This window comes from Propithecus coquereli, unplaced genomic scaffold (genome assembly GCF_000956105.1).
Source record: "Propithecus coquereli isolate 6110/MARCELLA unplaced genomic scaffold, Pcoq_1.0 Scaffold400, whole genome shotgun sequence".
Taxonomy (NCBI): domain Eukaryota; kingdom Metazoa; phylum Chordata; class Mammalia; order Primates; family Indriidae; genus Propithecus; species Propithecus coquereli.
This window is the reverse complement of record NW_012149731.1, coordinates 159,649-172,118: the sequence shown is the minus strand read 5'-3', so window position 1 is coordinate 172,118 and position 12,470 is coordinate 159,649. Positions and strand designations below refer to the sequence as shown.

General features: G+C 37.9%; 1 protein-coding gene across 1 annotated transcript in view; it reads right to left on the bottom strand.

Annotated features, from left to right (window-relative positions):
* CNTN3 (contactin 3 (plasmacytoma associated)) overlaps window positions 1-12,470 on the bottom strand; it is a 256,477-nt gene that overhangs the window by 91,607 nt on the left and 152,400 nt on the right. Inside the window, exons 4-5 of the mRNA XM_012652863.1 lie at window positions 1,344-1,547; window positions 127-229 (exon numbers count right to left, since the gene is read on the bottom strand). Of these exons, the coding sequence (XP_012508317.1) occupies window positions 127-229; window positions 1,344-1,547 (307 nt within the window). The remainder of the gene's footprint in view (window positions 1-126; window positions 230-1,343; window positions 1,548-12,470) is intronic.

Below are 12,470 nucleotides of genomic sequence, written 5' to 3'. Positions count from 1 at the left end.
TTTCCTTTCTTTCAAAATGAAAGTAAATTTCAGAAAATAAGGAAAGGAGAAGAGTCTGTCAAAAACCACCATCTCTTAGAGCAACCTACTATTTTAGCAGATAGGACTGAATGTTATAAAACTTACTTTCCAAGGGCAAAACATTCCAATTTCACAGTTGAACCTTTAGCTGCTGGAAGAGTTTCTGGAAACTGAACTTCTATTTTGGGTTCATATTCACCCATCACACCTGTAAATCCACAATATGAAGATAATAGTTCTCAAAATGGTCTTTCTCACACTCCGCTCCATAACAGTTTCAGCATTTCCTTTGGAATTGCCTCATTTCTCTTAAATAAAACTTCCTTTTGCTCATTTTGAACCAGCTCCCCTAGTGATTTAAATTACTCACTAGTGCTAACTCAGGTCATATGTGCAACATTAATAAATATTTAAGAATTTTGGATTTGCTGATTCATAAGTTACCACTTACAGAGCAGTTCCAAGAAAACCACTATGCCTTTTACATTACATAAAATGGGAGGCTTTTGATATTCTATATTCAATTTGGGCACTTCTAGCCAAACGGAAATATATAACGTATTATGACTTCCTGAAATTTCCTAAAGAACAAAAATATGGCAGGGAATTTACTTAATGGTACTCTGATAGCACAGATAACAATCTCAAACTTATTAAATGGTTCCCTGGAGTCAAGAAACAGTGACTTAATAAATGGGAAAGGTCAAATTCAATTATAACTGACTGGAAAAAAGTGCTTCAATACTTTGTGGTCACGGCATTATGCTGTATCAGATGTGGGTTTGAGTAAGTGGGTCAACTACCCAGGCTTACAAATCTGCTTCCTCTGCAGCTCACAGACTACCCTTAAACAACCATCAAGGTGTTGATGAAACAGATTTTTTCTTTAATGATTTTTTTTTTAGTGATGCTTTTTTGCTTATAACAAAATATTCAGAGCTTTAAAAATCTCAAGCTGGCAAAAGTCAGGACAGGTGACTCCATGGGAGTGCAACCTGAGCCCCAGGCCGAGAAGGGTCTCGTGGCTGGTTCAATGCTCTGCCGTCACTGTCTTGAAATCCTTAATAATTTTTGAACAAACAGCTGCTCATTTTCATGTCACACTGATCTCTGCAAATTATGAAGCTGGTGCTGGGTAAGGATTAGGAACAGGACTTGTAGTTTGTAGAACAATTTTCATCATTGTGCTCACAAATATTCTTTGTTCCCAAAAAATGACATGATTAATTCTTCAAGATATACTTTTCGGTTTTTTCCCCTTTGTCTTTGCTTACAGTAACAATAGCATTTCTACTCAGAATTACATCTGAAACATTTCATACCATCAGAACGTAGCACCAAAGGAGTCGGGGAGCCCAGGACTCTGGCGTTTGTCACCGTACTTGTCACCACACATGTGTAATTTCCCACATCAGATGGCTCCACCTTAGATATATAGAGGTGCCCTGTCTCTTGAGAGACAAATCTCCGACTATCTTCTTCAACAAACGATGGGTATTCATTGAAGATCCAAGCATATGATAGTTCTAATAAAATTGTTGAAGAGAGAAATAAATTCCATTATTAAAAGAAAGTTTTCTATGTATGGTATATTAGAACTATACAAAATCACCTTTACTTCAAAGCAGTGCTGCATGTTTTTGTTGCAGGTCATGAAGAGAAGCAGTTATGTGAAACCATACTGTATTCACTCTTTATTATGACGGAGAACACTGTTGATTATCATTCTTGGGGCAAGAACATTATTACTGTCATTGTTTCTGCTCCAGACACCTCCTGACAAGCCTCTCTGGTTTACGTCATGCTCAATTTTAATTTGTATTTCCAGCTTGCATGTTCTATGATTTTTCAAATTTACCAATCTAATCATGTCAGTTCCTGACATCAAACTTTCCACAACTTTTTAACTTCTCAGAATAATGTAAATTTGCTTAAACTGAACATTAGACCCTTCATGGTTAAGTGGCCAGGGGTGGGGAACCTGTGGCCTTGGGGCCACATGTGACCTTCCGGGTCCTTGAGTGTGGCCTTTTGACTGAATCCAAATTTTACAGAACAAATCCTTTTAATAAAGGGATATGTTCTGTGAAGTTTGGATTTGGTCGAGGGGCCATACTTGGGGACCTGGAGGGCCATATGTGGCCTTACTAAACCCCTGCATAAAGCTTTAGCGTCTCAGAAGCACCAGGCAATTTCTTGCACCTGGGTCTTTGTACACACTGCCCCTGGGGCCTACAACTCTGTCTTCTGTCCTTTCTTTTGCTTCCTCCCCTTTTCAACACTAAACCCCGTTCTTCTAGATAACTTCCAAATGGTTTTCAAAGCTTGGTTCCAACATCGGGAATCACCTCCTCAGAGAAGTCTTCCTTAATCTTCCTTCTCTGGGTTGATGTTCCTATACAGAGCAACTCTAAGCTTATTTATACTAAAGCACTTATCACTCGGTATATAATAATCTATTTACTTATCTGTCCTCCCACTACTTGGTAATCAAGTGATGTCAATTTTTATTTCATCTGCCCTTGCTCCCCTCTAAATTAGCAAAATGAAACATGTTCTCAAGAAATAATTATTGAGTTAGTTAAGGATAAAATTATACCACTGACTATCTTCTATATAAAGTTCAATATGAGAGTTTTCTTGAACTTCAGGGCCAAGGTAAACCAACTTTCTCCAAAGGAACTATTGTTTTTCTCTTTTGTGATAATGAGGGCTAAGTAACATTATGCTGTTTCATTGTAGAAGCCCAGGTTGTTTAAAGCCAAGTTGATATTTAAGCACAGTTATCATGGTTGGCTTACTGGCTTCCTTCTTTCCTTAGCCCTATTTTCTCTTACGATTATATTAATCTTATTGCATTGATTCATTACTGTAATGCTTTTCCAAAAGAACTTCTGGAAAACATATGGAATCAAAATAAATTTATTGCATAACAAATTCAAATATATTTAAGGCATAATTACAATTGTGAAGGGTGTTTCCATTTGGCAAAGGGAACAGTAAATCAATATACAAATAACAATGAGATTGTGTGTAAGGGCTGCACGAGAATTGGTATGGGTTTTAGAGGAAGGACTGGTGACATTCTTTCATAACAGAAGAACAGGCCTTAAAGGACAGGAGAACACTCTGACAAGCAGGGATAAAAGCACTCCAGGTGTAAAACATGGGAAAGGCCTGCAGAGGAGAGGGCACACTAAGTTCCCGGTGGAAATGAAACATGACGACTAACTCCCATTCTTAATGCAAATGCAAATGCTTGATGTTTCCAAAGATTAGCAAGCCTACTGACAATTGTACAGGCATTCAGAAACATTGATTTTTAACTTCAAACTGATCTTTAAATCATGCTATCGTATCGGCAGAGAGTGTTTCATGAAATTCCAATCAGTCATGTGATAGGTTATGAAATCCAAAGTTGTTAGTCAGATTGTACAGAAAAAAATGTGTCTCGAACATCCACTCTGCAGTTAGCCTCATGCCAACTCTGATGGTGCTTTTCCCTTACAATAGTACTGAATAAACCATTGCGGAAAATAATGCTAGTAAGGTAGGTTGAGTTTGTTTTGCAGTTGTTAAAACTGGCAGCTGTTGTAGTAATAGCCCTTTGAAGTCTTCCTGATGGTCTTCCCAATCTCTGCAACCTCCCTTTCCTTTATTTTCCAAAGTGTTCTTTACATTAAATTAATGAGGTTGTCTCTCTCTCTTTTATCCAGCCAGATTTCCATTGCTCCCCCATATAGAAGATCTTAGCTGGGCATTAGGAATAAGAAGTTAATCTTATTATACCAGTTACACTAAAATGAGAATGGCTGATAGAAAGAACTCAAATTCAGAGTCACAAAACCTAAAATCTAGTAAATTCATGCAAGAGAATATTATATGGCAATGAGAACGTATGAACAATAACTCTATGCAACACTTGGAATAAATGTCACAAATGTAATTTTGATTAAAAATGATCACCACAAAATAATATTTGTATGACTCCATTAAATCTTTTTTAATCCTAAAGTGAATACTGTTAATACTTAAAATACTATTACTATATTGTTATAGAGATACTGTACTGGCTTCGCCTATATGACAGAGTAACTAATTGACTATTAGGAGAAGGAACAAATTTTAAATTAAAATCATTTTAAGGCTGCTCCCCAAATGAGCATGAAGTGAATATGTATGAATTGAGGTGTGTACTGTGGTAGACACGGAGGTGTCTTGCTTAGTTAGGCTTCACTTCAAGAGAACCTACTGCACAGACTACAGCTGACTGATGGCTCCACCTGCTACTCTACGGGCGCCCGTCATTACCTGAATTGCATGAGGCTGTTAACGCTGGTTCACTCCTGCCCCGTGAAGGATTTCTCTAATGGGCAACTTTGGCTTGGAGACTTCCCATCATCACAGTCTCAGTATTTGCAGAATGGTGGTGCAGTCTGACATTCCTCCCATTTTTCCTCCCCTCTCTTTGTTCACAGACATGCACCTTAATCGGTCTGAGGTTCCCTCTGTTCATCTCTGCTCCTTCTCCCTTGATCCTTCACAGACACACTTCCCCAGTAATTTTTTACAAATCTGAGCCTTTAATCCTATCTTGGTGTGTGCTTCTCAGAGAAGCTGAACTAACATGGGGTTGCTGAAATTGAGTAACAGGCTCTCCTGTGCATTTAAAATTGCCCCTTACCTTGGATCTGGAGGAAACACTCATTTTCACTTATTTCCTTTCCTAGGGATAACTGTCCTTCTCCTTAATTTCCATCAAGATAATCCCCTCACCTCACTCTTAGACCCATCAAATATGCAAACAGCCTCATGACTGATTCTTGGTACTGGCCCTTCAGATAAGTGAAGGCAAGTCAGTGTCTCAGAGAAAAATAGTACAAGATCCCCATCATAGAAGAAAAAAAATCTTAACATTTATGGAACCCTTATTTCCATGGGCTAAACTGTTAAGCAGAAGCCCTAAGCCCTCATACATATTGAAGAACAAATGGAGAGAAGCTGTTGTTTTGTAGGACTTAGGATCTCCGCATTCTTCTTTTAAGGAATTATTATAATCAGGCAAACTTAGAGATCTGTCTCAGACTGGTATACTAATATCCCTTGAATTCCAATGAGCTTACATTCTTGAACAGTCAATGTGAAACGGCATATGTGCTCCTCCTAAAATTGTATAGAAAATACATATCTTATATATCTTACAGTACAGAAAGCCATTTTAAAGAGTCTTCAAACATCCCCTTTCTCTTCATATCTCAACATTACCGTAGGAATAACTTTAAATTAAAAGGACAATAATATGACCTAGCTATTGAAATAAGATATAACTGAATAAATATATTAATAGTCTTTCTCCACCACTTTTCTCAAACATATCCCCAGAAAATGAAGAAAATAAAGATCTTTGACTAACAAAGACTAACTCTAGGATTTTGAGTTGGAAGAAAGAAAAGAAACAGGAAAAGTAGGAAAAGGAACCTCTCTGGGGCTGGAAGAAGTTGTAATGAGAATAGATTTTGACACTTGGGCAGGGAACCTAGAAGTAAATGTTTAATGAGTGGTTAGAACATCTAAATGTAAGTTTAAGAGAGCATTTGGGCCTAACCGTGTGGTGGGCAGAATAACTACCCCTAGAAGTCATCATTCTAATCCCTGAAACCTGAAAATATGCTACTTGATATGGCAGGAGGGACTCTGCAGGTACAATTAAGTTAAAGATCATGTCATAGGCAGATTTATCCCGCATTATCCAGATGGGCCTGATGTAACCCCAGGGAGGTTGTATAAGAGTGAGGCAGGAGGATCATAGGTAAAAGGGAAATGTGAGGACAGAAGCAGGGGTGGTCACTGGAGAAAGACGTTTCAAGATGCTATGCTGTTGGTCTGAAGACGGAGGAAGAGGCTACGAGTCAAGGAGTGCAGATGGCCTCAGGAAAGCAGAAAAGGCAAGGAAACAGATTCTCCACTAAGGTCTCCATCAGGAATGCAGGCCTGCCAATATATTGCTTTTTAGTCAAGTGAGCCTGATTTTGGATTTTGAACCTCCAGAACTGTAAGACAGTAAATCTGTGTTGTTATCAAGTCGCTAAGTTTACAGTAACTTGGTATGGCAACAATAGGTAAGTAATGCACATAGCAAAGGGAAGATGCAGAGGTGACTTCCATGAATGTGGGTGGGCTCAAGGTAGTCACCAAGGTCCTCATAAGGACAAGAGGGAGACAAGAGAGTCAGAGAAGGGGATGTGACTACGAAAGCAAAGGTATGAGTGATGTCACTGCTGGCTTGGTGGCCAAGAGCCAAGGAACATGGGCAGCCTCTAGAAGCTGCAAAAGGCAAGGAAATGGAATTTCTTCCAGAGCCTCCAGAAGGAATATAGCACTGCTGTCACCTGACACCTTGACTTGAGCCCAATGAGATCTGCATTTGACTTCTGATCTACAGAACTGTAAGGCAATACATTTGTGTTGTCTTAAAAGGGACTAAGTTTGTGGTAATTTGTTACAGCAGCAATATGAAATTAACACAAATGATGATAACAGCTAACAATGATCAAGTGTTTATGTGTCAGGTATAGCATAGTGCTAAGTGCTTTAGCTAGAATTTCCAAAGGAAAAAAAGAGAAACCTTTACTAAAGAAAAATCAGATTTTATATTCTATAATTATAAGATCAATATAATGGTGGGGTATTCCAAAAGAGATATCAAACTACATCTGTGAAAAATGATGTTGCGGGCTGGGCGCGGTGGCTCATGCCTGTAATCCAAGCACTCTGGGAGGCCGAGGCGGGCGGATTGGTTGAGCTCAGGAGTTCGAAACCAGCCTGAGCAAGAGCAAGATCCCATCTCTACTAAAAATAGAAAGAAATTAATCGGACAACTAAAAATATATAGAAAAAATTAGCCGGGCATGGTGGTGCATGCCTGTAGTCCAGCTAGATCGCTTGAGCCCAGGAGTGTGAGGTTGCGGTGAGCTAGGCTGATGCCACGGCACTCTAGCACAGAGTGAGACTCTGTCTCAAAAAAAAAAAAAAAAAAAAAAGATGTTGGTATTTTAATAGGGATTGCATTGAATCTGTAGATCACTTCGGGTAGTATAGACATTGTAACAATGTTGATTCTGCCGACCCATGAACATGGTATGGTTTTCCACCTGTTTATGTCCTTTGCTATTTCCTGCCTCAATGTTTTGTACTTTTCCCCATAAAGGTCTTTTTCCTCCTTAATTAAATATATTACTAGGTATTTTATTTTCTTTGTTGCTATTGTGAAGGGTATTGAGTCTTTGATTTGGTTCTCTGTTTGACTGTTGTTGGCGTGTAGGAATGCTGCTGATTTCTGTACATTGATTTTGTAACCTGAGACTTTGCTGAATTTGTTTACCAGTTCCAGTAGTCTCACGGCAAAATCTTTGAGGTTTTCTAGATATAAGATCATATCGTCAGCAAAGAGAGATAGTTTGACCTCTTCTGCCCCCATTTGGATGCCCTTGATTTCCTTCTCTTGTCTGATTGCTCTGGCTAGGATTTCCAGCACTATGTTGGATAGAAGTGACGATAGAGGACAACCTTTTCTGGTTCCAGTTCTAAGTGGGAATGCTTTCAATCTTTCCCCATTCAGTATGATGTTGGCTGTGGGTTTGTCATAAATGGCTTGTATCATTTTTAGGTAAGTGTCATCTATGCCTATTTTGTTAAGCGTTCTTATCATAAAAGGGTGTTGAATTTTGTCAAATGCTTTTTCTGCATCAATTGAGGGGATCCTATGGTCTTTGCTTTTGCTTATATTTATGTGGTGAATTACATTTATAGATTTGCGTATGTTGAACCATCCCTGCATCTCTGGGATGAAGCCCACTTGGTTATGATGGATTATTTTTTAACTGCAACAACCCCAAAATAAATAAATTAGTGATTGATTACTTTTTACAAAAATTCATAAATCGAAAGACTTATAGTAAGGAATCAAACATGCATTTAATGTAGTATACACTGTCATGAGAGGTATGCAGAAATTTGTAGCACCTATCTTTGTTTACAGACTTTCTCTTTGAGATGGAATGAAACATAACTTTTATGTCTTAGAGAGAAGATCTGTATTAACTTTTCATATAATGCCTGCATGACTGCATTAGAATATATATGTACATACATATATATAATTATGACTGAAAACATTTTAGAATTATGTGATTTATTATATTTTGAATAAAGTAAAAAAATCTGCTATAATACAGAGCTTCCTTATCATAAAAATCTGCATTTGCAATAAACATTAATTGTATAATGTGAAGTAAAATATATATCAAATCAGCATTCTTTGGAGATTTTTCAAGATCATTTTATGTACTATGATAAATAAAAGCACTGTAATAAAAATGATAATTTTATGTACTCAAACAAGCCAGACTTTACAAAACCTTTCACAACCTCTTGTGTAAATCACAAGCACATTATGCCAAAACGCCTTGGCCAGTGGGCATTCTATTGACAATACTATGTGAATATTAGGAATATGAAATATTTTTTATTAGAGAGCAAAGAAGTTTTACCTATTAAAGCCATAAATTTGAAAAATAAAGTACCAAAACTCTGCCTTCTAAAAAATATGTGATGAATGACATCTCTCCTCCAGCCATATTCCTTCTTGGGGCACTTAAGTGTAAGATCAGTCAATTTGACATGAAATATGTCACTCTGGTGTTTACCTGAAGATACATTAATACACATACTACTGACATTTAAGGGTTTATTTCTCATTCCATTGTAAAATTATATTATGAAGGAGATTTAATCCTTTGTATAGATATTTTCCAGGAGAAATTCTTTCAAACAAAATTGCAGTTAGGCAAAATTGTAAGAGTGACTTGGGGACATTTCTGTGGTGCCAACTGCGAAGTCCAACCTACTTTAACACAAGATATAGGTAAAAGTGTGTGAAAACTTGCTTGATGTCATTCAAGATTTCTATCACTGACTCAAACAATTGGGAAGAGAATTTTGCTCTGGTGCTTACAGATGACACCACTTTGGCAGAAGGTCTGGGACGCAGTACATACTCAACAGTCTAAAACAATGTAGTAAATGGAAGATAATTTAAGGTTCAAAGAACAAATGGTCAGTGGTTAGGATTGAAGAGTTTGTGCTACAAAGCGAAAGGCATGTATCAGCAAATCTAACATTGTCTTTCAGAAGCTGTTTTGTAAGTTGTTGCTTTGAGGGCAACATTATGATATATGGCACGTTTCCTTGTTTAGACTAAAATATCTACCTTATCCATTCTGATTTAGAGTACTAACAAGTCTGACTTGTGAGGGTCTTCAGAAAAGAAGAACAATGATCAGTGAGGGTGAACACTAACAAGGATACTTCCTTTCTCCTTTCGTACCTTAGGTCTGGTTGTAGGCCAGAGGTGAGCAAACTATGACTAGGGATGCAGGCCAGCCTCTTGCCTGCTTTGTAAACTACGGATTTGAGAGCACAATCAAACCCATTGAGTCTCTATTGTCTGTGGCTGTTTTCATGCTACAAGAGCAGAGTTCAGTAGCTGTATCAGAGACTACACAGTCCGTAAAGCTTGCAGTATTTGTCTGACCTTTTTATGAAAAAGTTTGCTGAGCCCAGTCCTGGGTCAGGGTTATCTGCAGACCAAGTTACGAGTTTGGCAATCCCTTGACTGTCTCATTTTATTTTTACTGCTGTCTTCTTTGTAGGGCTAGCATGGTGTCCTAACTCCCATGTGCAGGTTCACAAAGCTTATGCTGTTCCCGTAAGATTTCAGCATTCCACGTCTCCTGTTTCCCTCTCCTGTTTTAGCTGCTGCCTTGAGTGAGCATACACAAACCATTTCCACTTTGTAATAGAAGCCTCCAAGAGATAACGCATTTTCTTGATAGGCTATCCCACTATTTTTGGTTCTACTATTTTCTTCCAGGAGCTGTAGTGTTTTCAGTGGATACCAGCACCTTCCATCACAGTCTGACTCTACAAGGTCTTTGTCTTCACTTTTAATGCTTCCGCCAGGGAAACTCCTTTCCTAACAAGTGTTTCCATCTCTTTCCCGGTACCAAGGCTGCTGCCATTGATGTGGCAGTGTCCTTCAGGTGCCCAAGTGAAGCACCTTCCTCCATATTTGTTAATGCAAAAAGTTGACGAGCACTTCTAGAAGCTATTTTGTATTTTCGTTTGCATTGTGTAATCTTTTTTCTCAGGAAGAATATTTTTACAAAATGAACTTCCCCTCTCCCATCCTCAGTTCTAGTTATTTTGGTGGGAATGACCCTACCCTTCTCTCCTTGCTCCAAGGAGATCTCAAGGTGGAGAGGTACAAAGCTGGGGTGAAATTCGATGACACTCTAGGATTTCCAGCAATGGCCCGGGGTAACTGAGAAGGACTAGGAACAACACTGGCAAGGCCTTTACTGACATCTTTCCCTTGGCAAGGCTGCTAAAGAAGCACGGCATCACTAAAGAAAGGAGCTGAAATTTTCATAGCAGAAAATGAGACCTAATGAGAAACTAAGTCATTGTGATGCTTTGTGAAGCCCTGACAATTCTCTCATGCTACAGTCTCAATCTGCAGATTTCCTGCAACCTTCAGCTTGTACTTGGACTTGCTGGTACAGTGATGAGATTCGGGAAAAGAAGCCCAAAATGGCAGTGTTGACACTTAAGATAGAACAGACTTTGGAAATATAATGCGTTTCTTCTCTGCTTCCTCATTTTTGTTATCAAAATGTACCTTTTCAAAAGAGTTCAGAGACCCTGAAAATGTTAGAAAGCAACCTTAAGATTAGCTCAAAACCAAAATGCTGTCGACCATTAGAAGTTTCATTGCCAAGACCTGCTTGTGCAGCTAAAATAAAGTGCTTTGCAATAGCACATTTTGCACGTACTTGATATAATGTGCATTTTGGTGTGCAGATCTTAAATCTATGCCAAAGCTCTGTTGCCAGACTCATACTTTCTTCATCACTTATACTGAATAGGGAACTTATTTTTATGACTTCACTGACAGTAAATAACGTTTTCTTTTTAAGTGCAGTCCAGGAGAAGGTAAAGAATCTTTCAGCTCATGGGAGTGCTAATTGGAGCCAATTATAATTTGATTGACCTGCCTTGCTATTAAAATGATATGCAAAATTTATACTGCCCTTGCAAAATGAAAATTTTCTTTAGTATGCACTAACTACAGGAAGCCCACCCTTTAATGAATCTAAAGGTGGTGCTTTTGGGTTATAATTCCCACACCAACTCTCAGAAGCTAATTCCAGAGAGGGGCTTCTTGGGGTTGCAAATGATACAAAAGAACGTTATAGACAGGGGAAATTTGCAATAAAATAACTGAAATAATTAAGGGCTAGTAAATAAAGGTGCAGCATTACAACAGCTCTATCCATGCCTCATTAGGTCTCATTGTCTTTTATGAAAATTTAAACTCCTTCCTTAAGAAATGTCATGGGGGCTTGACTGTTCTGTTCTTGTGATGTGGGTGATTTTTAAAAGCAGAATAAAATGTCCATTTTTACTGGTAAATAGAAATGAGATCATCAGCAGAACACGAAGTCACCCTGCCAAATCACAAGGGTCTTCTTACCAGGGACAAAGAATGATTCCTTATGAAGCTGAAGAAATTAATATCTTTTTTTCTCTCTCTCTTATACACACACACACACACACACACACACACACACACACAGAGTACTAATACTTACCATTTGTACCACATCAAATCATTCATCAAAATAAACACCTCTTAAAAACTTATTTGAAAAGGAATCTTTACCCTTTCTGATCTAACTTTTTTGAATGATACGTTAAAATAAAAACCAATGCCTTCACTATAAGTTACATTATAAAAACAGTATGAAGCCACCTGATTTTTAAGAAATAGTGGCTATTTAAATATTTGATTATGGAAGGATATGCAATTATACCTCAATATCTGAAATAAACATGACAACAAAAATAATGCCCAAAGAAATCAATAATCAAAAGTAAGAAAAGTAACCCCCATCCTTCAAATCAACAGGGCGCTATAGATGCCAATTTCTTTACATGCTAAAGGACATGCTGGAGATTTCACGGCAGCCTCAGGTTCAAGGCAAATATAGACAGTAGTTTACAGACTTTGAGAAAGTGATTGAAAACAGAGTCACAAAAACAGCATTGGTACTACCTCATGTTTCCCTGCTTGTTATGCTAAACAATAAATATATATGTTTACACATACATTTCTTCTCTGTCTCCACTATCTTTCCAGTTCTTGTCTATCTGGGCTATGTAGATACGTCCAGGAAAAAATCTATCACTCTATGACTCTGTAGAAATATCTTTCAAAGCCTGAAAATAAATTGCAACAGCCCTTCTTTGATTTTAATAATTTAGCTTAATAAAAAAACCCTGTTGATGTTAGAGAGAAATATACATAAAGAAATTTAAGGTTACTGCTC